Below are 25,886 nucleotides of genomic sequence, written 5' to 3' on the forward strand. Positions count from 1 at the left end.
AGCCAAGTGCCTACTCTGTACCACATGCCAAGGTCCTCCTAGTCAGTAAGAGCTAAGGGGAGAAGTCCAGACACATGGCAGGAGATGGGTAAAGGATTACTCAGAGTCTGGGAGAAATATCCAAAACCCTTAGGCAACAGTGAAAGGGCTCACGGTCACCTCTCTTAGAAGCAGAGCCGACTGAGTCTGCCAATCCCACCCGTGAGAGGTCAACTGGGCCCAGGACTGAATGTCTGCTATTGTTTTTACACCGCCAATAGCCACAGACATCAACACATTAAATGTAGAATGCATCTAAAGCACAAAAACCTCTGTTTTGGAAACAGTGGGCAGTGAGCACAGATTGCACGCAGCACAGGTGTGAGGTGATCCGTATGGCGCTCTCGTCTGAGCAGGCAGACTCTCCAATCTGTCCCAACCACAGCCTTGCCAAGGTCTTCCCAGGCTTCTTATCGGAGCTCTGTCCTCCTGCCATCAACGTTACTCATTTGTGATAATGCGGTCAATCCCGGGAAAACCTAGGACAGGGCTATTTTTCGAGCCTTCTACTATGGTACATGCTATTCTGAGTCACTGCTATTAATTAGGTGTTTGCTCTTAGTCTCCATCCAAGCAATATGGCTGGTGTGGAAAACCACCTTCACCAGAGCTTCTGGAAAGCTCTGCTGCCCAGCAATAAAAAGGCAAAGAAGGAAAGGGGGAGGAAGCTGGGCAAAGCGCAGCACCACCCCGCTACCTCAGCCAGAAGAGGCACTCCCCCAGAGCCCAAAGTGTCTGAAGAGAACCAGGCGTCCAGATCTGCGCCTTGTCCTCCAAACCACTCCCCCTAGGAAACCTCTCAACTTCCTCAAAGACCTTGAGAACTTCCTTCTGTTCTAGTCCCCAAGTTCTTTTAGTTTCTAGCTCTTTCCTCTCCCGCTTCATAAAAGAAAAACTCCGACACAATGAGGGTCAAGTAAAGTTAACAGCCACACAGGCAGGAAAAACCAGCTCCACTACAAAGAGGTTGTTAATGGTCAAACTAACTCAGAAACAATCAGTTTAAAACAATGCAGATTTACTTCCATGGGCGGGAGAAGACTCTGGAGAGTCCCTTGGACTTCAAGGAGATCAAACCCGTCAATCCTAAAGGAAATTAACCCTGAATATTCACTGGAAAGACTGATGCTGAAGCTCAAGCTCCAACACTTTGGCCACCTGCTGCCAAGAACTGACTCACTGGAAAAGACCCTGATGCTGGGAAATACTGAAGGCAGGAGGAGAAGGGGGAGACAGAAGATGAGATGGTTGGATGATATCACTGACTCAATGGACATGAGTTGGAGCAAACTCTGGGAGATAGTGAAGGACAGGGAAGTCTGGGATGCTGCAGTCCATGGGGTCACAGAGTCAGACATGACTTAGCGCCTGAACAACAAAGTGTATACAAAGGAGAGCAGCCCTTGTGAAGACTGTTTCTTAGACTGAAAGCAAGGGTGGGACGGTCCACAAGGAGCTGATTCGGCCTTGGCCCATCCATTTAGGGCTGGCTGTTTAAAGTGGAGCTGACCATAGGCCAGTGAAGTACAGTTGTAGATTTCAGAAACCACTGACCCACCAAGTCCATTAAGTTGAGTCCAAGTGATAAAACTGAGTGACCGACCACCAAGAGTTGAAGCTCACTATTCAGCTGGCGTTTGCTGACCTCAATGGGCTTTCTGAGCAACAGCTGTTCTGGGTCCTTCCTCTAGGCCCCCATCACTTGCTGTCTTATAATATCTCTTACCAATCCAGGTCCAGGTTTCTATAAATGCTCATTTTTCCTGCAATCAAACATCTGCTTCCTTCATTCTTTCTTCTTCCATCCAGGAGGAAGGATGTCCTTCCTTCATTGTGCTTACCATGTGCCAGAAGCATCACCAAGTAAGGGCAGAGAGCAAACCTCAGTGCCAGGTTATACTCACAAGAAAGCCACGCAAACTGACTGGGGTTCTGTGTTTTCCTGCCCAACAACTAGCATATCTGGTGGCCTATTTCTCACTGTCCCGCTTCTCTTCATTTTCCAGCCACGGGCATAAGAAAAGAACTCTCTCCATGTTTTCTCCATCCCCCAGATCAGCCCCCACCTCAAAATGGGAAGAATCAACAAATCAAAGGCAAAAAAAAAATGAAAATAATGGGTCTAGAGACATGATTAGTCATAAAGCACATCTTGCTTTTTTCCTCTTTGCCATTCACATCAGATGTTAATTATTTTTCAGGTTATTGTGCCAAATCTCAGCAGCCAAGAAGAGAAAAAGGAAAATTATCCAACAACTCTTTCCTTCCCAAGAGGAAAAACCTAGATCAGGAAGAAGCCCCCAGTCACTGTTCCCCCATAGAACCCTGGCACCCCACCAACCGCAGACAGGCTCACTGGTTTGTGGAAGTGACCTGGGGGTAAAGGAGGCCTTACTGCCCAAACTACCCCTTCCAGACCTGCTTTATTCTGTATAAAGTTCACCTCTACCACCACCATGAATGAAAAAAAAAAAAAAAAAGCTTAAATATTTTTCTATCAATAAAACTGTTCCTGTAAGTTCCTTAACCTATAGCCTGCTACGGCAGACACAGCCAAAGATGACCCCCAGTAAGTTGCACCCTTGCAGAGTTCCTCAAGTGCTGGCAGAATTCATGATTTGCTTCTAATCAACAGAAAATGGCAGAGGGGATTAGATGCCATCCTCATAATTAGGTTATGTTACCTGGAAAGGATGACGGGGGTTTACAGGTATAATGAAAAACCCCTCATCAGTTGACTTGAAGTTAACTCAAAGGGAGATTGTCCTGGGTGGGCCTGACCTAAAGAAGGTGAGCCCTTTAAGTAGGGTCTAGAGGTCAGAGATGTAAAGCTTCAGAGATGGGGCCATGAATTCTATAGGCACAAGGACAGGGCTCTGCCAGCAACCTGACGGAGCCTGGAAGTTAATCATTCCCTAGTCGAGCCTCCAGATGAGAACTCAGCCCAGCCAGCACCTTGATTTCAACCTTCTGAAACTCTGAGTAGAGAACCCAGCTAAACGACGGCCAAGTTTCAGATCTACAGAGATAGTAAAAGCATGTTGTTTTAAGCACCTAAGTTGGCGGTAACTTACTATGTGACGTAGAAAACTAGTGCAGGAGATTTCTGACTTTCTAAGAGGTTTAGGATTTTTGTGTTTTTCTGTTTTACCTCAATCATGATGACAAATTCAAGCAGATACACCTTCATTGTATTACCTGCAGGTACATCCCCCACGTGTGTCCAAGTGAGAGGATACAGACTCTTTGCCCCAAGTTTACACCTTGTGTCTGAAAGCAGCATTATGCGTCACCTGACGACATACCTCAAACAGGCCCAGAACCTTCCCATATTCCCAGCCATCCCTCAGGTCTCAATTTTCCCAAAGCTCAAGTGTCAGTCTACTGGACAAAACCCTTTATGTCATTAAATTTCACTTTGCTGTGGGCACTTAGGGGATTATAGGTAATAAGTTAAATATTAACAGAGATGGACAGAATGGCCAAATGAGGTCGTCTGGCTGAAAATCCCAGGGTCGTCATCAGAATCTAAATAGAAGTCAACCCTTCAAAATGCCCCACAGCATCTCCTTTGAGACACATTTTCTTCACTGCCCAGTGAAATTTCCTACATGTCTATCTTTTTTATTCCAAATAACACTTTATCCATGTTGCTTCATGGGCAGGACAGAGCAAGCTGTCCACTGAAGTTATTTTATGCATCTGTATAAACTATCGTACCTTTCTTTTCTACCATGCCAGTGTGGAGAGCCTAACAAATAGATCTGCCCCCTTCCCGACCCCATCAATAACAACAATCTCTTTTTCTGTGAAATTCTCATCAATAGTCCATGAATCACTTGGTTCCCTTCAGTTGCTGCTATACATCCAAACTCCAAATGATGCATCACTTTCCAGGGATGCAACTGAAGCTGAACCTAAACTGCTAAATGGGAAAGGAAAGGACGGCATGAGCGAGTGAGTTCCTGGAGGGTGGACACTACTTACCTTCTTCTTTGTATTCTCTAGGGTTTCTAGCTTATTATAAATAATAAGCCCTCAGTTGATGTTTACAGAATTGAACTCAAGATAAGTGAACAGGTTCACTAAAGAAGGAGAGGGGCTCATCTCCTAATTATCAGCTTTTATTTCTTCTTGTCACCATCTACTCTCCTGCGTTGTCTCCGGCCACTCCAAATATTGGTCCTGCAGCAGCCATGAATGGGTAAAAAAAACTAAAAATAATGCATAAGAATATTTTTAAGACTGAAATGCTACATATTATGTGCTTTCCCTGTTCTACAGTAGTGTGTAATCTCTGTCTCCTAAGTATTAGTTGGTAATGTTAATTATTAGCACCAAAGAAATCCTATTTCTTATTTTTAAACTACATCAATTCTTGAGACGTCCCTGGTGGTCCAGCAGTTAAGACTCTGTGCTTCCAATGCAGGGGCAGGGGGATTAGGGGGTGCACAGGTTCAGTCCCTGGTTGAGGAAATAAGATCCCACAATGCTGTGGGGCATGGTCAAAAAATTTTAAATAATTTTTTAAAAGATTAAATAATTAAAATTAATTAAAAATAATCCTGACCCAGGGATCAAACCTGCATCTCCTGCATCTCCTGTACTGGCAGGCGGATTCTTTACCACTGAAGCACCTGGGAAACCAAAACTTAATTAAGCTACATCAATACTTTAGATCTTTAAGTCAACATCATTTTACTGAGAGTACCACTACCTGTCCTCCACGTTGCTTATTTCTGAGATGACACAACAGAAAAAGAAAGCACTACTAGTCTCCCAAATTCTTCATTTTCAGTTTATCCTACAAGTCACCAATAGCATTTACATCTAACAGAGAGCACCTTCTCAATCAGCTTAAGTTTCCCTTTCAGCTCTCTGAATTTCACCCAATAAGCTTCTTCTGCTAAAAAGTCTGGTTAAAACCCAAGAACCAGAAGCACTTACCTTGCATCTACGCCTAGTACTTAGTACATACTTTTTTTATGTTTGCTGAAAGAAATGAATTATTTTTTTATTTTTGGCTGTCCTGTGTCTTCGCTGCTGTGCGGGCTTTCTCTAGTTGCGGCAAATGGGGGCTACTCTCCAGCCGCGGTGCGTGGGCTTCTCGTTGTGGTGGCGTCTCTTGCTGCAGAGTGCGGGCTCTAGGAACAGGCTCAACAGTTGTGGTGCGCAGGCTTAGCTGCTCCATCATATGGGGGATCTCCTCTGCTCAGGGACTGAACCTGTGTCTCCTGCATCGACAGGCAATTCTTTATCAGAGCCACCAGGGAAGGCCCTGGAAATGAATTATTAAAAGTCTGCACCAGCGTCTGCATCACTCTGGATTGATATTGGTCCCGTACATTGAGAAAGCTAATCAGGTGATCTTTGTTTTCAGGGGCCAATAAAATTTTCGCAAGCTTCACTGTCACGTGTATATTCAAGCCCCTTCTCAAGCCACCAACCTCCACATTACCACCACCCACCCCAGAGAAGCCTCCTCACCTGTCTGACTCTCGCCTCAACATCCCAGAGCTGTATAGAGACCTCCAGCTAAGGTGAAATAGACCACGTCTCTACTTAACCCAGCCCTGAGCCCGCCTTCCTGCATCCTGGAACTCTGAGCTCCTCCACACACTACGTAATGCATCCTTATCTCTTCTAGGCAGAGACTCCTCTGTATGACCTCTCTGCTCAGGAAGTCTGCTAACTGCTAATTCTCTCCTTGCTGAATATCCTCACAGCCACTATTTGGGGTCAGGCCTTCCCTGTCTATTGCCTGAATATCATAACAGCCTACTAACCTACCTCTCGTTTCATCCATCTCCAATTCTTCTTCCCCAGTGGAGCCAGAGTAATTTTTTTAAAATACGGATCTGGTTGTGTTCTTTTGCTGCTTAAAAGCCATCTATCCAAAGTAGCGTATATACTCCCTGGCAATGACAAACAAACCTCCCTACACTTCCAGCCTTAGCTCCTGCCATCCACCATCAGTCACACATCCTAGTGGTCCAGACAAACAAACCTGCCTGTCCCGCCTCCAGTAACCCAGGCTCACTCACAGCTCCATGCTTCTGCCCAGGTTGTTCCCTCTATTTGGTTTGCCCTGCTCAGCTTTCAAAACAAGCCTTGGTGGTGGTGGTGGTTTAGTCACTAAGTCACGTGCAACTCTTGCGACCCCACGGACTGTAGCCTGCCAAGCTCCTCTATCCACGGGATTCTCCAAGCAAGAATACTGGAGTGGATTGCTGTTTCCTTCTCTAGGGGATCTTCTTGACCCTGAATAGTTAGATTAAGCTTACTATCCCTCCTAAGCACTCCCACTGCACTCTATACTTCCCCACTGTGGCATCACGCTTCACTGTAATTGATTATTATTTTTCTGTTTCCTCCCCTAACCTCCAAGCTTTTCCGTTTTGCTGATCACTGGATAACCAATACCTAACCCTGTATCTGACACCCAGTAGTGATTCAGTAAATACCTGAGTGACTGACTAAATAACATGATAATAATAATGACAGCAATAACAATGTTGTTGTTGTTTAGTCACTAGGTTATGTCTGACTCTTTGTGACCTCATGGACTGTAGCCCACCAGGCTCCTCATCCATGGGATAACCTAGGCAAGGATACAGGAGCGGGTTGCCATTTCCTTCTCCAGGGGATCTTCTTGACCCAAGGATCGAACCTGCACTTCCTGCAGTGGCAGGCAGATTCTTTACCACTGAGCCAGTGGGAAGCCCAGAAATAACAACAGCTAACACTTATTCAGGACATATTATGCACAAGGCACTGTTTGAAGTACTTGATATGTGTTAACTCATTTAAACTTCAAAATAATCCTAAATATTATTTTTTTATCACTGTTTTAAGATAAAGAAATTGTGACACAGAAATGTTAAATAAAATGTCCAAGGGCATATAGACATTAAGAAAACAGAATCTGAATGAGAACAGTGAATCCCAGGGCTTAGGTTCTTAACCCTCTGTGTATGACGACCTCTCCTTTACACATGATTCAGTTCAAATGTCACTTCCAGTGGAAACCTTCCCTTACCATCCAACCTGAGTGAGGTGTTTCTCTCCCACATCCCATGACACTTCATATCCACCTCCCATCAGCACTGACCACAGTCACTGTATGGCTTGGTGTCTATTCCCATTACACCACGAGGTCCTGGAAGACAGGGGCTTTGACTTGGTCTTATTTTTCTTTGTATCCTGAGTGCACATGGTAAATATTCAAGTGACTTGGATGGATGATGGATGGGTAACCTGAGCTGGACTATTAGCATTCATTTTCACATCATCCAGCAGGTGGCAGAAGAAGACAAAGCTAAACAGAGGCTGACCTATCTTACCTTTCACGCTGGTCACTTTCTTCATGATGGGCTCCTGATCCCGGCACAGCGTCACCGTCACTGTGGCTCTGGGTGCGCCATAACCCCAGATCACTGCCCCTGCAGGCTCCCTCTGCAGCACCATGTAGTCGTCAATGTACGAAGCAAAGCGAAAACCAACATCTGAAAAATTCAGCAAACATTTAGAAAAAATCATTGGAAAGATTCAGTGCCAGATTGAATGTGGTGAAACAGCGAGGAACACGCAGTCTTAATACGTGAGAATTCCGAGTTACCCTGTCCTTTCAATTTTCTAAAACCAGATCTTATTCCTCCTAATTAGGTAAGCAGCATTACAAGGACAGTTTCCAGCAGTATGCATCACAGAATAAGAGGACCAGTAAGGAAAATTCAGAGAGCCTGGGGCATTTAATATGTGCCTCCTCCCCTTCAAAGCTCCTCATGATCCTTTGCTCTCAGGCATGGCTCTAACGCTTGACTCCCTCCCCCCAAAATCACCAAACACGCTCTTTTTATGCATCTCACAGATGGTATTTATGAGAAAAATAAACCACTTTCTTTCCCTACTTTCCATTACCATTATCACTCCTCATAGCTTGGAATAAAGAGGCTGCCTCTCTCCATCACAGCCCTTTCTAATCTTTTCTCTCTACTCTTTATCTCCCCTCTTCCATTCTCTCAGTGTCAATTTCCCTCCAACAACTCTCCTTATTGTTTTTTTGACAACCCACTGAAAATTCTAAATAAACCTTTATAAGTATATGTGACAAGTCTGACTCCTTCTAAGGTAAATTCAAATCAATTAAGATGCAAAAAAATAAGGTCAGTGAGAGACAAAAGGTTAAAGTGTCTGAACCAAAGGTCTTTCCTTGCAATTCGCCCATTTTGCAAGCTAAATTATATGGAAAGAGTAAAAGCCCTTGAAACTGTGGATTCTATTCTAGACAGTCACTAACAAGGCTGAATAAGAATTCACTTTAACGAGATCATTCCTATTTTTAACCTCCAGCCTATATCGAAGTATTTTATTAATAACAAGTATCTATCCAAATTATCTCAGTGAATTCCTCATCAAAACTTAATAAGAGAAGAAAAAAAAAAACTTTTTCACTTACATCCCACTTTATCTGAAGAAAACAGACCAAAACCCCCTAGAAGAAAATAATTAACAAAATTAAGATTTTTTTTTTCCAAGTGTTTTAAACAAAAATGATAGACAGGAAAGAGAATCAGAACTAACAAAGTTGACATTTTTTTCTCCCCGGAAGCTCCAAATGATGACAGCCCCTCAGGCTATACTTAACAGGGCAGCATCACTAATGGGTCTCCTACACAGACTTGGTGGCCTATTTGTCCTGCACTTCAAATAACAGACCAGTCCCTAGACATCCTCAGCTCTCTCTTAGGAGTTTGCTCCACCAGAAAATCTACATGACAATCAAAGATCATCCAGAAGATCCACTGGGCTGGAGATGCACAGCTATCAGGAGCAAAATGCTCTAAGTGGAGACTACAACAGTCTAGAATTGCATAAGCACTTTTGGCAGCCTGCTGGAGGGAAGGGAAGAGGCGCATGCGTGGGAAGGCCCAGTCTTGGGTAAGTGCTTCAAATGGAACAAAACCTGAAAATCCAAGGCCTAAGAGCTAAGCAGAAAGAGGATGGGGTAGGGAAGGGATTGAAGAAAACTGGTTGCTGCAGGTGTTATTGTTGTTTAGTCAGTAAGTCATGTCAGACTCTTTTGTGACCCCGTGGACTGAAGCCCAGCAGGCTCCTCTGTCCGTAGAATTTCCCAGACAAGAATACTGGAGGGGGCTGGCTGCAGGCATGAGACCATGCAAATGAGGGGTTCTGGGTGTGTGCAGCCACCTTCTCAAACTTTGGGGAAAAATACCTTCCCCCACCCCCTCGGTTAGTCTGTTTTTGACCACACACATTCATTGAACCTCTTTGTGCACAACTCTATTTTGAGTTACAGAATTTTAGAGATGGAAAGGATCTTTTACACCCTAGGGTAGAATCATGTTATTTACTGATCAGTAGACTGAGACCCAAGTAGATTAGGTAATTTTTTTAAATAGATTGCATATTATTTATTTTGGAGTTGCCCACTATGTTCACTTCATGGCAAATAGATGGGAGACAGTGGAAACAGTAGCTGACTTTATTTTTCTGGGCTCTAAAATCACTGCAGATGGTGACTGCAGCCATGAAATTAAAAGACGCTTGCTCCTTGGAAGGAAAGTTATGACCAAACTAGACAGCATATTAAAAAGCAGAGACATTACTTTGTCAACAAAGGTCCATCTAGTCAAGGCTAGATCCATACAGTGGTCATGTATGGATGTGAGAGTTGGACTATAAAGAAAGCTGAGGGCCAAAGAATTGATGCTTTTGAACTGTGGTGTTGGAGAAGACTCTTGAGAGTCCCTTGGACTGCAAGGAGATCCAACCAGTCCATCCTGAAGGAGATCAGTCCTGGGTATTCATTGGAAGGACTGATGTTGAGGCTAAAACTCCAATACTTTGGCCACCTTATGTGGAGAGCTGACTCAATTGAAAAGACCCTGATGCTGGGAAAGATTGAGGGCAGGAGGAGAAGGGGATAACAGAGGATGAGATGGTTGGATGGCATCACCGACTCAATGGATATGGGTTTGGGTGGACTCAGGGAGTTGGTGATGGACAGGGAGGCCTGGCGTGCTGCGGTTCATGGGGTCACAAAGAGTTGGATACAACTGAGCGACTGAACTATGTGCCATGAAGAAGGAAATGGCAACCCACTCCAGTATTCTTTCCTGGAGAATCCCATGGACAGAGGAGCCTGCCGGGCTACATCGGAAAGAGTCAGACACGACTGAAGCGACTTAGCATGCACTATGTGCCAGGCACAATTTTAGGAAATGAGGATACAACAAGGAAAGAATTGGGTGCGGGGGGGGGGGGGGGGGGGGGGTGTGCGGATGGAGGCAGACAAAATTCCTTGCCAGCAGGAAGCTTACATTCTATGGGGGAGCTTAACTGTGGCAAGCAGAGAACTAGACACATGACAGATGTTAAACTTCTTCGGGCCCAAATCACACAGGTAGTTCAGGACAGGACAAGACCTCAAGCCACCTGATTCCAAGATTACTGCAAAGCACTACTCTGCCACAGTTAGATACTGGTGGTAAAGTGGTGGGACTGGTCATTGTTTTTGTCAACTACAAGACACTTAACATTTCAAATTTTTGTTTTAGGTCTTCAATTTTTTCTTCATTTGGGTGTCAGAGAGGAAAACAGGAATTAGTGTTCTGAGATGTTAAAAGCAGTTATTAAAAGTCTACTGACAACATGAGGGCAGTGGTTACTTCTGGTGAAGAACTAGTAGCTCCCTGGGGGTGGAATATCCTTGAAGTCTCAATAAAACTTCAACAGTCTAGCTCTTAAATTGGGTGTAAAGCCCTTGGGTGTTCATTTTATTGCTTCACTGCTACATATATCCATGTACATTTCAAATATTACATGATAAACGAAGAGAGGGAATGATTTGAAGAAGTCAGGATATGCAACCAAATACCAAGGAAAGAAAACCTAGAGCATCAATGAATAAAAAAACAAAAGTCATTGTTAATGAAGGTTATGTAACAATATGACCCAAAGGCAAAGATAAATAAAAAGACTGATATTAAAGTTAACAGCCTTTAACATAGAAACTAACACGGGCCCTCTTTCCCTTCTCCCCACTTCATATATTGGACTCAAAGGTCACTGTGTGGGGATGAATCAGAAAATGATATACAGAGTGCTAGTTTATGCCTCTGTTAAACCCCGAAAACCACTTATGAGCTGCAGTTTGTCTGCATCTGTACTTTGAGAATTCATACACAGAGCAACAGTCCTTTTTCTGCACGCCGTCTGTTCTCCCACTTAAACTTTCTTTCCTGTGACCCAGCGTCCAGCTCGGGGTCAAACGACACGATATGACTAGCACACAGTCAAAATGAGTGAGTCATCCTCTTCCCCAAGAAGAGTCATCCTCTTCGCCCCACTATCAATGCCGGCGAGCAGGAATCAAAGCTGAGTCAAATACTCCGAGCTGGTGAGGGGGCTGTCTGTCTTAGCCATCATAACCACTTAAACTAGTAAAAGTTAATTCCCCCAAGGAATCCAGCCCAGGGCAAACCCTCCCCAACGGTACCACTGAGGGGGCAGCACTGAAACGTTTCGGATGACTCAGTCACCTGTTTCCAAATATTATCTAACTAGCTTCGCCCCCTCCCCTTCGAGTTCCCCCACAGTTCTTTGAAGACCCTGAGAGCCTTGGTCTGGGCACACCTAGTTCTCCCTTCCTGAGATAAACCCAACTCTCATTGCCCCCACGGGAGGCGTCATAAGGGCGGTGGAAGGGAGAGGAGGAAGCAGACACCTGCAACCTAGGCCTGGGCCGTAGAACCCGGTTCCTGCCAGGGGATCCTCTCCCAACCTAGAGAAGCAGGCGCCGGGGGCGGTCCTGCGGAGGACGCGGAATCTCGGTCCTCGCAGGCCGACGGATGGGCAGGGGTCGGGCCGAGCGCGGCCGCCTCACCTGCACTTACGTGGGCCTGCAGGAATAACCGCAGCACCAGACCCAAGACAAATTCCGACGCAATCATGTTGGCTAGAAGCCGTCCCAGCCCTGCAGGCCTCGGGGCGTGGACGCCAGCGAGGGCGGGGCCGCGGGGCGGGGCGGAAAAGGCCTGACTCCGCCCTTCCCAGGCCAGTCAGTCCGCGAAGCTGTCCGCGGCCGCCAGGCGGGCCCGTGCCTCTCTTCGGCCACCGTAGTGGAAAGAGCGGGGGCGGGGAGGAAACGGTTTCCCGGCAACGAGAAAAAACAACGGGAACCAGCGGCTCCAGCTCTGAGAGAACGGAGAGGTGAGGCGGTTTATCCCATTTCCTCTCCGAAATAGAGACCTCGCCTTTTCCCTTCGTCTCTGGTATTTTCTCATGATCCCCTCCCGCAATCTGGGAAGCCGAAGTCAGGCTGGGAACCCAGTAGCCCATTGTGCGAGTCTGAAATCCCAGATCCTCGACGTCCCGCCCTCCACTCCCGACATCGGTCCAGGGTTTCTTCCTCTTCACAACCAGTGATTCGATGCTTCACCTCCTGTTCCGTCAGAAAAAAAAAAAAAAAGAAGGAGGAGGAGAAGAAAGTCCACAGTTTCGGCCTCATTAAACCTTCTAGACCCCCCACCGAGACCCCTACCAGGACTTCCGGGCTTATTCGGCAGTGACGCTGTCACAAACAGACCAGGTCCCTGAGTCTTGTTTGCAGACTCAGTAGCCCAACCCGCTGCTTAGCAGCTATCCTTACCCGGCCCTTGTATGCTAAGACAGAAAACCAAACAGACAAACAAAAAAGTAAGAATCCCAAAACCTTTTGAGGCTGGAATTGCTGTGTCGTGACCTTGCCCCCAGCTCTGTCGCCGCACTGCCTTTTCCAGAAGTATAGAGATGCTTCGACGAGGCATCCTAGGTCATACTTAAGAAGTGGAAGCCAGGGGAACGACTTAAGTCTGAAACGTATTCGTTCGACCAGTTAAAGTAGTTTCAATGACTTACTTTTTTTTAAAAAACCTTAAAAAGGGTTTCTTTAGGCAATTTAAGATGAAATTTTAGCAATCATTTTCTAAATTCCTGTGGGATAGGAAAAATTACCCTTTTAAAGGCGGAAAGGGAGAGAGGAGAAAGTACTTAGTATCATGCTGAAAATCTGTGATTTTTGTAATTTTTTAAAATGATTTCACCTATTAAATATTTTTAATGTTCTAATAGAAAATTTCAAAACTCTTTGGAAGAAATGGACGGACTTGGGTTGTACTGAGGGTGAAAGGATTGAAGTCCAGAAATTTGGGGTCTCAGAAATAATTTGTGGTCTTAGTTATGATTATCTGAGTGAAATGAGACAAATTTAAAGACAGTACTCTTTCATGCATTTCTAGGTACAGTAGACAGTTCCTCCCAAGGAGATGTCGATTCCATTTTCCAACACCCACTACCGAATTCCACAAGGATTTGGAAATCTTCTTGAAGGGCTCACACGGGAGATTCTGAGGGAGCAACCGGACAATATACCAGCTTTTGCCGCAGCATATTTTGAGAATCTTCTAGAGAAAAGAGAAAGTAAGCTTTTTAAAACTAGGCATTTAAAAAAGAGAGAGACTAAATATTTGACTATGGTGAGACTTGCTTAAGACCTGTGTCATTCCACAGAAATCCTTTATGAAGCAGGGAGTTTTCAGCTAACAGTTCTTGTTATTTGAAACAGACTTTGGGGGGCTTTCCAGGGGGCACTAGTGGTAAAGTACCCAACTTTATACAGGAATACAGGAGAGTTAAAAGACATGGGTTCGATCCCTGAGTTGGGAAGATCCCCTGGAAGAGGGCATGGCAACCCACTCTAGTAGTATCCCATGGACAGAGGAACCTGGCAAGCTACAGTCCATGGGGTCGCAAAGAGTCTGACACGACTGAAGTGGCTTAGAACACACGCGGGTGCCTTGAATCACATTATTTCACATTATTGAAGATTACCAGTTTATCACCCAGACCTTCTTTGTATTTCTCAGGGACACCTGGGGTGGAAGGGGAACTCATGAGAACACCCAGCCCTAGCTCTTTTCCTGAATATTGTTCCTATGCCTCCCAGGCAGTTGACTGTCTCTTCTTCCCTGTCTCTCCTTACTTGAAAGTATTATTCAGTGCTGTAAAAAAAAAAAATTTATACTCCTTAGATTAAATAAGTTGGTATTCACAGGGGTGTATGAAACTGTTCCTCAATAAAAATACAGAGAAAAACTGCTTTGAAAAGTGAACTTCCAGGTAGGGAAGGTAATGTATATTCTGGTTCTGTATTTCCAAGGTCCCATACTGTCCAAAGACTAAGATTCATGCTAATTCTGGCTAAGAGCCAGAGTTTCTTCACTTCCATAAATAAAATTTCCAAATTCTCAGCTATAAGTTTCTATTAAAAATCCTGACTAGAACAACCATTTTGTTTAAGCTGTTATCGTTACTTCTGATAACAGTATTCCAGCAGAGTAGTAAAGGTGCCCTGGTGTGGCTCAAAGGCAAAGAATCCTCCTGCTCATGCACGAGATGCTGGTTTCGATTCCTGCATCAGGAAGATCACCTGGAGAAAGAAATGGCACCCACTCCAGTATTTTTGCCTGGGAAATCCTTTGGACAGAGGAGTCTGGCAGACTACAGTTCATGGGGTCACAAAGAGACACAACTTAGTGAGTAAACAAAAAAAACAAGAAATAGTCACAAGCACGTAAACATTCCATTTTGATCCTTTTACAGAGGGAGGAAACCTACCATGAGGCTTGAACTGAAACAACACCCATACACACTACATAGCTCCACCTCCTTCTCCTCTTTGCTCTACCTTAACCAAGCTCAGAATCTCTGCCAATTTTCTGAATTGCTGGCCTTTTCCATTTCCAGTCAGTGTGAATATTTGTTACCCAATCTGAAACTTAAATGCCACTTAAAAAGCTATTAAGAGAAATCCTTTAGAGTAAGAGGTGAATTGCAATGAACTTTAATTTTCTTATTATAACATTAATTTTACAAACTCATTACAAAAAGTCTTTGTTTATTTGATTTTAGACCTCAGAAACATCCCATTACAAAACCATGTGAGTCATTTGTCGCCAGATCATGATAATTAAAGTAACTGGTGATTCAGATTAATGGTCTCAGAATACAAACTTTCTAACTAATAAAAAATGGGTAAAACTATTTTGAAAAATGTAAGTACCACACCCTTCCACTCATGTAAACGAGGTCATACAAGGATTAGAATTTAGCCTTTCCAAAAAGACAGAAAAGAATCCTCTAGCCTAGTCTCTCACAGAGTACAAGAATTCCCTTGCCAGCATTCCTCATAGGTAATTACTCATCTTAATCTTGAAGATTTTTTGTGACAGGAAATGTTTTACTATATGACACAAAGTGGTATCAAACCTCTAGGGAAAAGGTGGGCCTTTCTTAAATGATCTTGAGATAAAGATGTTAAAAGATTAAATTGGATCTATTTCTTACATCACATACCAGGGTAAAGTTCCAAATTGATCAGAGATTTAAATATTTTAAAAAATGAAACCTTACAAATACTGGAAGAAAGCATGGATGAATTTCTCTGTAACATAAAAGAGGAAAAATTTTTGCTAGCTAAGTTACTATACTTTAAAAATCCAAAAGCAATTAAAAGAAAATATTGATAAAATTGGCAACATAGAAATAGATTTTTACTTTTACAAAAATCACCACATGGAAAATAAAACTACAAAATGACAGAAAAAAATACTTGCAAATTCTATTACAGTGGGTTAATAAATGTAGTGAATAAAAAGCTTGTCAAAGACATGAAAAGAAAACAACTTATATTAAAAATGGGCAAGTGATTTGAGCAGACAATTTACACAAAAATAAGTGCAAATGACTCACCCTTAACATATGAAAATGTACTCAAAATAACCCATGATAACAATAACAGAAGCCCAAGCCAAAACTACAGTGAAGTCCCACCACCTGCCAAGAGAACTCTACTCATCAAGTTGACAAAAAGCCAGGCGTGTGCCAATTTATTGTAGGCAACACTAGAGGAAATAAGCACTCATATACATTGCTGGAGGAGATGCAAAATGGTAACAATCCCAAGGAGGGGACTTAGCAATATCTACCAAATTACATCTATTTTTACCTTTGACCCATATCTTATTCAGTTTTCATTGTATTGTTACTTGAGGAAGCAACCCAAATATTCATCATAGGGGATTTTTTAAAATAAACTTGAGTAAGTCTACACTACTGATAAATGTGCAGCTGTAAAAAACAAGCAAAAATGAAATGAGGAAGATTTCTATGATGCTATAGAGTGATCTTCAGGGCATATTAAATGAAAAAAGTAAGGTAGAAGATAATATGTTTAGTATGTACCAATTATCTAACAGAGGTATTGATATGAACAGATAACTGTTCACTTATATTTTTAAATGGAGAATAAATCTTATTAAAAATTATTTTTTACCCTTACCAGGAGAAGGAAGAGTGGAGGGAATAGCATAGAAGCTAGACTCCTCTGACTATATCTTAAATCAAATCATGTATGTTTAACATAGTTATAAAAATAGAGTTAAAGTTGTTCAGCATTTCTAAATTTAGAAGTAAAATGAAATAAATGAACCTAACATGGGTAACATGACCACAGAAAAAAAAATTATTTTATGTTACTTTATAACACAGTGCTTTGAGCATTCCTGATGGATATAGCCTAAAAACAAAATGATGTTTAAAAAAATATGTTAAATTGTTTTCATTTATCACTGTTAATAATATTACAGTATAGTTATTTTGAAGTTTTTATACATTGTAGGACATAACAAATAATTAACTATCGGAATTAGGAATAGGATTTTTAGTATAAGAAAAAGTACATGCAAATATAAAAATGAAAGAAGTTAATAAACTCTTATAATTCTAAATTTGAATTGAAAAGCGTCAGTGTGACTTCATGGTATATTTTCTCTTTAAAAAGTGACAGTGTTATTTTCTAGCTCTATATACTTCTTTTTAAGTCCTCAAAACAATGACCAGCCCAGTACCAGTGAGCCCTTGGTCCCTAGACTATGGCCTCTAACTACCATTTTCCGAAAACCAGGGCCTCTTGGAGAACAAATCAATCCCATGAACTGGGCAGAAAGCATGCAAGATTAGCCTCATCACCTTGTTGTACCAGAAAGTAAGAAAACTATCAAAGATTATTAGAGTTGTTTCCATAGGACTCAGAAACATTTGAACACCTGAATAAGCTCATACTGGACAATTTTGGACAATTAGAACATCAGTAAGATGAATAAATGCAGGAGATTGAAATTCATTCCATTTCTTAAATGTTCATTATTTCATAATTATTTACTGAAAAACAAAACAAACAACAGAAAACTCCTTGAGAGGATCCTAAGGAACTTACTTATTAATCTAAAAATTGGGAAATAGTCAAACCTCTAACCTGCCTTAACTGTAAGAACTGTATTTCAGGGTAACCAAATAGGTAAAGTATTTTTGGTTGCATACTCCAGAAATAGAGAAGTAATAATCAAATTAGAACATTGCCATTTTGCAATCCCTAAAGTAATTATCTAAGCGAGTCATTATCAACAGGCCCATAAAAACTATGAAAAAGAGAAACAACCAGATATACATTTCCTAACAGAATGATACCATAAATTATACTATATACTATACTATATTATACTATAAACTATACTATATTATACTATAAAGTATTCTTGGGAAAAAAAAAATCAAACCTGAATCAGATCAAACCTGCAGATCTAACCGGAAATACGCAGGAAATTCAAAGGCAGAGGAACTTGTTAAAAAATCATAATGGGAATGGAATCAGAAATATCCAAACTGTGGAAAACTCCAAAGGAAAAATGACTTAATTTCCTCAATAAATAAACGGCAAGGAAAAAATGTGGGGTGGGAGATAGGGAGGTTTCAATTAAAAGGGATTTAAGACATTACAAAAGGTTGTGTGTTTGGGTCCTGATTTGAACAAATCAACAGTAAAAATAAATAAATAAAAATACACTAGATAATAGGGCTTCCTAGGTGGCTCAGTAGTAAAGAATATGACTGCCCATGCAGGAAATGCAAGAGATAAGGGTTTGATCCCTGGGTTGGGAAGATTCCCTAGAGTAGGAAGTGGCAACCCACTCCAGTAGTCTTGGCTGGAAAATTCCCTGGACAGAGGAGCCTGACAGGCTACAGTCAGTGGGGTCGCAAAGAGTGGGACACAACTGACCACAAGCAATACTAGATAATGGGAGGAATTTGGATAGTTGATGATATTAAGGAATTATTGCTGTTATTTTTAGGTGTGGTAATGGCATTATAGCTTTATATCTCAGAGATACATACTGATGCAAGTATTTATAGATGAAATAGTAAGATGCTTGGGGTTGGCTTGAAAATAATCAGAAAGGGCAGGAAAATGAATGAAGTTACAAATAAAATAAGATCAGTTATGAGCTTGTAATTATTGAATCTGAGTAATGTGCACTTGGCAATTTGTTATATTATTCTCTCTACTTTCTAAGTCTGAAATACTTCATAATGAAAAGTTAAAGAAAAATTCTATTTAAATATAAATACTTCTGTCTACCTGACTACATAATATGCCCACTTTTTTTTTTAAGAAAAAACTTCTCCCATCTTTCATTTTTCCAAATTTCCTCACTATTCAGCATTTATTTTTATACATTTTTCTTATGTTTACTAATACATAATAAGTTTCTATAAGTATATAATAATACATTTCTATACTGATATTTAAATATTGGCATTTGTTCTCTACCACTCCCATTTTATTATAACTTCTATGAAGGCATCAAGTAGGTTTTTTAACTGCCTTTCTAAATATCTTCAAGGGTTTATCTGTTGTTTAATTCTTTGTCATCACAGGTTATATCCACAGCACTAGGCTCTCTACAATGTCAATAAAATTTTCGAGGGTCAGTAAAGGGCCTATAATTTGAAAGAGAAAGCGTTTTTTGTTCCTAGTCTGCATTTCCTTTAACGACTCAAAGTAAGCCTGGAACTCTGTCTTTGTTGTTTAGAAACCAGCTTTGATCCAGCAGAATGGGGGGCTAAGGTTGATGACCGCTTCTATAACAACCACGCGTTCAAGGTATGGTCCCGATGAGCTTCCGGGTTTGGTTAATGCTTCTCCCTGTCTCCAGTACAGAGATCCTGGGGATCACCCATAATCATGAATATCGTGAAAGGCATTACAAATATTTCATGAAATCTTTTTAATTGTGCTATTCTTTCTGGAAAGAAATTCTTTTCTAAGATATCTGAATCGTGTACCATACTTAGCTTAAATTTACAGATGATCAACGGGAAAAATGTACTTGAAAGAGATAGAATAATTACTTTCACTTATTGTGCAAATGTTATTGAGTATCACAGTGCTTATCAATAGCAGATGTGCAATAAACAGTGGTTGAATTAATGTGTGCTATTTCATAAAATAAAATAAAACACATAAAACAATTATTCATTATTGGTGATATCTTACAAAAGACTGATTAGAATTAAAGATGGTATAGAGCCTTCTCTATTAAGCCAATCCATTCAGAGTCTGAACCCATCTTTTTCTCAGTAGCATTCTCAGAACCAGCCTTTCTCAACCAAGGCTCCTCAAAATAATTAAGCCCTAAGCCCAAGGCATCCATTGCATGTCAGGAATTAGTGTCTCTCCTTTGTATCCAGAATGATTATGTTTATGTACCATCCTTGGGAAAATTGAGAAAATAATCACTTAAAGCATTCTATGTTCTGTAACTCCAGTGAGGAACACTGGTTGAGAAAGGCCATGTGTGATCCAGCGTCTTTGGCACCAACTTGGAACTTGGTGGAAATTCAATCTCAAGCTCTACACCAGGTCTACCAAATCAGAAGTTAAATTTTAACAAGATCCACAGACTAACTTGTAGGTACGCCAAAATCTGGATGTAGTCTGAGAAGTACTACTTTAGACAACTATGATAATACATTAGCCATGAAGCATCAGCAGGTACTAGAATTAGTAAGCAAAGGTCAAATTTTGATGATGTTACAGAGTAGATTTGGGGGATTTTCCGGGCAAATCCCACTGAGACTTATTCTGTGAGTTCAAAAGTGAAGTTCCATCCATTTGTGCCTGCCAGACACAGGGGTGTTCTTTTTATTTCCATCTAACTAGATTCTCTGTGTTCCTGTTTTTTTGAAAGCAGAGGAATAATGTTGAAAATTTTTAAATCTTAAGTCACAGCAACTTTAGAATGTTTTTTCTTCCCTTTTGAATTCTAAAGGCTTTATTTGATGAGTTTATAAGTCCTTCAATTTATGTTTTATGAATTAAAGAAGCTCTTCCCATAGGTTGTGAATTAACAATGCTGCTCTTCTGGAGGAAGATTTCAGTAACAACGTTAAGATAGAACTGGTTTCCTTTTTTTCTATTTAAATCCTTCCCCACAACAAAACTTACTTCTTTAGTTTTTAATTTACAAACTTCATTAAAAAGTCAACTTGACCGCACATTATGGAACAAAATAGGATTTATTTCATTCCTATTTGAGGAACTATTGGCATCTCTTTTTTATTCTTTGTTCAAGGTTCGTTACAGCATCATATCAAGTTTTAGTATAAGACAATGGTTTGTTTTTAATATAAAACAATATTACACACATTCCAAAGGCAGAAGGTCAAACTTTTTTTAACCAGTACCTTGGTCTTTAATATTTGTTTGTGCTATTCCCTTGACAGTTTTCTGATTTTATCCAACCAGCTTTCCTTGTTTAAAAATAATATGTATTTAATCTCCAGTACTTATCAATAATTTAATCTTTAATCATCTTTAAAGAGTTTGATCCAAGACTTTATTGTTTTGGGCACATTACCTATTTGGACCTCTCCCCTCTATCCAGGAGCAAGAATCACCTGAAAAACATGAACCTGGAAAAGAAAATTCTCAGACATCTATGAAAGAGAAGACAACCTTAGTAAGTTATATTTTCTATGTACTGTTGGGTTCGTACCAAAAAAAATTACTTCACTCAATTTAAAATTATACTCCAAATACAAATCCAGTCTCTTATCCATATTGCTAAAATAATGAGAAACCTGTATGCAGGTCAGGAAGCAACAGTTAAAACTGGACATGGAACAACAGACTTGTTCCAAATAGGAAAAGGAGTACATCAAGGCTGTATATTGTCACCCTGCTTATTAAACTTATATGCAGAGTACAGCATGAGAAACGCCAGGCCGTAAGAAGCACAAGCTGGAATCAAGATTGCCGGAAGAAATATCAATAACCTCAGATATGCAGATGACACCACCCTTGTGGCAGAAAGTGAAGAAGAACTAAAGAGCCTCTTGATGAAAGTGAAAGAGGAGAGTGAAAAAGTTGGCTTAAATATCAACATTCAGAAAACTAAGATCATGGCATCCGGTCCCATCACTTCCTGGCAAATAGATGGAGAAACAGTGGAAACAGTGGCTGACTTTATTTTTTTGGGCTCCAAAATCACTGCAGATGGTGACTGCAGCCATGAAATTAAAAGACGCTTGCTCCTTGGAAGGAAAGTTATGACCAAACTAGACAGCATATTAAAAAGCAGAGACATTACTTGTCAACAAAGGTCCATCTAGTCAAGGCTAGATCCATACAGTGGTCATGTATGGATGTGAGAGTTGGACTATAAAGAAAGCTGAGCACTGAAGAATTGATGCTTTTGAACTGTGGTGTTGGAGAAGACTCTTGAGAATCTCTTGGACTGCAAGGAGATCCAACCAGTCCATCATAAAGGAGATCAGTCCTGGGTGTTCATTGGAGGGACTGATGTTGAGGCTAGAACTCCAGTGCTTTGGCCACCTTATGTGGAGAGCTGACTCATTTGAAAAGACCCTGATGCTGGGAAAGATTGAGGGCAGGAGGAGAAGGGGACGACAGAGGATAAGATGGTTGGATGGCATCACTGACTCAATGGACATGGGTTTGGGTGGACTCAGGGAGTTGTTGATGGACAGGGAGGCCTGGCGTGCTGCAGTTCCTGGGATCGCAAAGAGGCGGACACGACTCAGCGACTGAACTGAGCTGAACTGAAAATAATGATTTTGCTTTCTAGATAACTAGCAACAATGATGTACTAACTGCTGGATCATTTTTAGTCCTGCCTCTTTAAAGAAAACTATTCTTCCCCTTATAAAGAAAATCTTATTTTCCAAGATTGTCAACAGATGGGAAAAATCTCCCCAAGGAGAAGAACAGACCGAGATCACAGTCTAAGCCTTGATCCTTCAGATTCCTCTTCCACTTGGGAAACTTTTCACTAACCGAGGCTGTCCCCACCACACAGTGGCAAAGGTTCAGACATAACAAAGGAACTTTGTTATGGGGAAATTATTCTCATGGGGAATTACTTATTACAGTCAAATTAAATGGCTTCACTCAGTGAGTGCTACTCATCTTCCATGCATTTCACTCTACAAAATTCTGCCTCACGGCCTACATCCAAGCGATGGTGGGTTAGGCTCCATCCACCCTCAAAATGCTTACATTCAATGGTGTGCTAAAGCTAGCTCTTACGAGACAATTGTGCACATACCTACACCACCCCAAATATCACTTTGATATTTGAAATCAGCTATAGTGGGAGTATTAATATCATCATAAATACTACAGATCAGGACTATTTTTTTCTGAAGAGCCACTTGTTAAACATTTACTATAAACATATCACTGTCTATATAATTCATCATCCAGATCGAAGAGGACCAAGCCTAGTGAGAAGAACTCATTGTCTACAGTGTTGAAGGCCAGACTTCTGAGTTTCTTTTCATATATTAATGTCCCAGTTAATTAGCCAGTAATTGACACCCAAAATGGGCATCCCCCTCCCCAGGGGGGTATGAGTTTTGCTTATAACCTTTATAATTCACTTCAGTGCAACTCCATCTGCTTAACATGAGCATAAGATACACTGGGAGTTCAGGAAATAAGGGAGGGAGTATTCTTTCCTTACATCTCTAACAGATGCCCTTACACAGGTTTTTTGACTTTGAATTTTGGTCCCATTGATTTCTGACTTCAGCATAATTCATTTGCCCATGTTAGGATATCATTTCAGAGGATTTTATACCAATCTGTTTGCATTTTAATAAATTTCAAGAGCTGAATTTGCCTCTTTGTCATGGGGGGAGAAGGGGTTTAAATAGCCCAAAGGTCCATTAGTAGGAAAATGAGTAAATTAATCAAAGTACATCAATGCAATGGAATACAATGATGCCATTAAAAAGTGGGCAGAATTATGTAGTGAATAACATAGAAAAAGAGAGCCAAGATTCACTGTCACATGGAAAAAGTAGTTGCAGAACATTGTGATTAGCATGATCTCATTTCTTTAAATAAAAAGGCAAATATATATCCATGTGATTACATTTGATATATAGAGAAATTTTATAAGGTTAAATTTACTTCATCTGTAATAACAGTTACCTCTTAGGTGTAGAACTTTGTAAGACAAAGGAAACCTTCACGACCATTGTACTTAAGTTTTTAAATGCATATGTATCACTTTTAAAATTTAAAAATCATGTTAAAAGCTGTATGTCTGTTGACCTGTACACTGAAGATGTGTGCATTTCACTATCTGTAAATTATACCTGTTTTTTTAAAAGAAGGAAACTATATACAAAAATTCAACTAATCATGTTAAAACTGATTTTGTCAAATTGAATGGATTCCTCTGTGGCATTTCATTTTAAATATATGGTTCTGATTAGCTAATCATTGAGAATATAAGAATACTTTAATCCATTTTGTGTAATCACCATTCTTTTGAACAGCACACTTACTATTCTTCTTGGCATTTTTACCCTGCTTCAAGGATTCTGAGTTATTCCCCACCCCAAAATGTTAAAAGAAGCTGTTAAATAGGAGTTATTTCAGGGAGGGAAAAATTGACAGCGATCTTTTATTGCAGAGACACATCAAAGAATGACAAAACAAAATGCCTACTATTTTGGCATTCACTGTTTGGTACATAGGGGCTTCCCTGGTGGTTCAGCAGTAAAGAATCTGCCTGCCAATGCAGGAGACAAGGGTTCAGCCCCTAAGTTGGGAAGATCCCCTGGAGAAGGAAATGGCAACCGACTCCAGTATTCTTGCTGAGGAAACCCCATGGACAGAGGAGCCTGGAGGGCAACAGTCCATGGGGTCACGAAGAGTCAGACACAAGCTAGTGACTAAGCAACAACGACAGCATTTGGTACACATACAGTGTGATGATATGTAAAATTCCCTCAGGAAGCGACCCATCTCGACTGTTACATCCCTAAATTGATTAAATTTAAGCATTTATTTTTATGGCATCAAAATATGGGGGATGTTTAAAAGTCTTACTTGTTTTCCTTTCCGGGAAGGAATCTCCTTCTTCAGACAAGGACATGGAAGAGAATGCTGCTCTCAAAATCCAGGCAGCCTTCCGGGGACACTTAGCCAGAGAGGAGGTAAAGAAAATGAAATCGAGTGATCTTGAAGAGGAGAAAACAGAGGAAAACGAGTGAGGAGACTGGCTTTACCCCACAGAAAACAAGAAAAAAATCCAAATCCATCAACCTTGTTGTGATTGTCTTTTTTTCTTAGTAAGTGAGATTTGCTGTAGTGAAATAACATTTGTTGCTGTTTTGAAAAATCTGTCGTGAGCATTTGTTTAATAAACATGCCATTGAACACATGCCTCTTGAAGATTTCTCTGATATCATGAGTCTTATTTATACTTCTCCCAAGTGTATATCTAGAGACCCTTGGATTTAGAGTTACAAAGCTGGATTTAGAGTGTCTGACCTAACCTTTATCTAATGAATAAATATTCTCTATCACATCCCTGAAAAATAGTCCTTTGTCTCTTGTTTCACTCCCAGTAGTAGAGAATTTCACTGCCTTTCTAGAATAGTCCATTTAGTTTTTGAGTAACTCAAATTTATTTGAAAGATAAACTGAATCAAAAACCTGTCTTCCTGGAAGTTTCACTCATTGGTTTTCATTTGTCGTGCATGCAAACAATCTTACTGAAAAAATGTATTGAGCACAATTCATGGGCTGGGGTTTAGCAGTAAACATCTGCTCTTACACTCATGTAGCTGGCAGTTTTTTGGTTTTTGGGGTTTTTTTTGTCTTGCTCTCCAGAACTACACAGAACTAGACTAATATATAATATTTACAAAAAAACAAAATCTATCATCATGTCATAGATACTATGTTCTTTAGCTAAAATTCCCCAAGTTTCTTTAAATTGTAAATGATAATACATGTTTCACAAACTCAGGAACCTGTGCCTTTTATTCTTCAGTGAACCACTCAGGCTCTTGGTGCCTTATTTTTGGAAAGTTTAGTTTTCCTTTTTTGAGGCTTCCCCACCCTTGAATATCAAAAAGACTGCAGGGCTCATGTCTTAGGCCAAAAGTTGCAGCTTCCTTCCCAGAATAAAACAGAGAGAAAATGGAATCTTATCTTTTAATTAGTGCTGTTGCCATCTACCAGCAGACTAAGGTAATGTTCTGCCTGATTTAAGAGACAAAGACTTTTTCCCTAGTGAATATACAACAGGGCAAAATAAGATGCCAGTTAACTTTTTCAATAATTCTATTATACATGGGAAGTGATTAAAACTGTGTCTTCCATGTAGTCAGTGTACACGCAGACACACACGAATACACAGACACATCTAGGGATGGTACTATTTTTAGTGAAGGAGGAAAAGAAATGGTGGTGGTGTTAGGACAAGGCATATGAATTAACACTTTATTAGCATGTGTTTGATTTTCTTCTTATCTCTCTGGCTGCTCCTTTTCAATCTTCTTTGCTGCTAACTCTTCAATGCCTCAACCACCAAATACAAAATGCCCCCAGCCTTAGTCCTTGG

At 40.8% G+C, this 25,886-nt stretch overlaps 2 protein-coding genes across 14 annotated transcripts in view; one reads left to right on the forward strand and one right to left on the reverse strand.

The window, feature by feature from the left end:
* Positions 1 to 12,113, reverse strand: part of SIAE (sialic acid acetylesterase) — a 36,844-nt gene extending 24,731 nt beyond the window's left edge. For 5 of the 11 annotated variants that reach the window (XM_070457318.1, XM_070457319.1, XM_070457315.1 and 2 more), the window contains exons 1-3: positions 11,948 to 12,113; positions 8,498 to 8,533; positions 7,383 to 7,544 (exon numbers count right to left, since the gene is read on the reverse strand). In XM_070457318.1, the coding sequence (XP_070313419.1) occupies positions 7,383 to 7,544; positions 8,498 to 8,533; positions 11,948 to 12,014 (265 nt within the window). In that variant the 5' untranslated portion in view covers positions 12,015 to 12,113. Of the gene's footprint in view, positions 1 to 4,986; positions 5,274 to 7,382; positions 7,545 to 7,657; positions 7,735 to 8,497; positions 8,534 to 8,622; positions 8,639 to 11,947 lie in introns of those variants that run through there. The other 6 variants (XM_070457325.1, XM_070457324.1, XM_070457321.1 and 3 more) reach the window with 5 other exon arrangements.
* Positions 12,114 to 12,168: 55 nt separating this feature from the next.
* Positions 12,169 to 24,698, forward strand: SPA17 (sperm autoantigenic protein 17). 3 transcript variants are annotated; one of them, XM_070457327.1, is made up of 5 exons: positions 12,169 to 12,273; positions 13,341 to 13,521; positions 19,032 to 19,102; positions 20,886 to 20,960; positions 24,385 to 24,698. In XM_070457327.1, the coding sequence occupies exons 2-5, from the start codon at positions 13,368 to 13,370 to the stop codon at positions 24,526 to 24,528; spliced, it is 444 nt and encodes a 147-aa protein (XP_070313428.1). In that variant the 5' UTR covers positions 12,169 to 12,273; positions 13,341 to 13,367; the 3' UTR covers positions 24,529 to 24,698. The 3 variants fall into 3 exon arrangements, with proteins under 3 accessions (XP_070313428.1, XP_070313430.1, XP_070313429.1); XM_070457329.1 differs by lacking the exon at positions 12,169 to 12,273 and adding an exon at positions 12,315 to 12,335; XM_070457328.1 differs by lacking the exon at positions 12,169 to 12,273 and adding an exon at positions 12,665 to 12,759.
* Positions 24,699 to 25,886: the final 1,188 nt, after the last annotated feature.

Source organism: Odocoileus virginianus, chromosome 28, assembly GCF_023699985.2.
Source record: "Odocoileus virginianus isolate 20LAN1187 ecotype Illinois chromosome 28, Ovbor_1.2, whole genome shotgun sequence".
In the NCBI taxonomy this organism is placed as follows: domain Eukaryota; kingdom Metazoa; phylum Chordata; class Mammalia; order Artiodactyla; family Cervidae; genus Odocoileus; species Odocoileus virginianus.

Coding starts and splice junctions, on each gene's coding strand:
- SPA17 (XM_070457327.1), top strand. CDS start 13,368: ATGTCGATTCCATTTTCCAACACCCACTACCGAATTCCACAAGGATTT. Junction 13,522..19,031: donor TCTTCTAGAGAAAAGAGAAA/GTAAGCTTTTTA, acceptor TTTGTTGTTTAG/AAACCAGCTTTGATCCAGCA. Junction 20,961..24,384: donor TGAAAGAGAAGACAACCTTA/GTAAGTTATATT, acceptor CTTTCCGGGAAG/GAATCTCCTTCTTCAGACAA.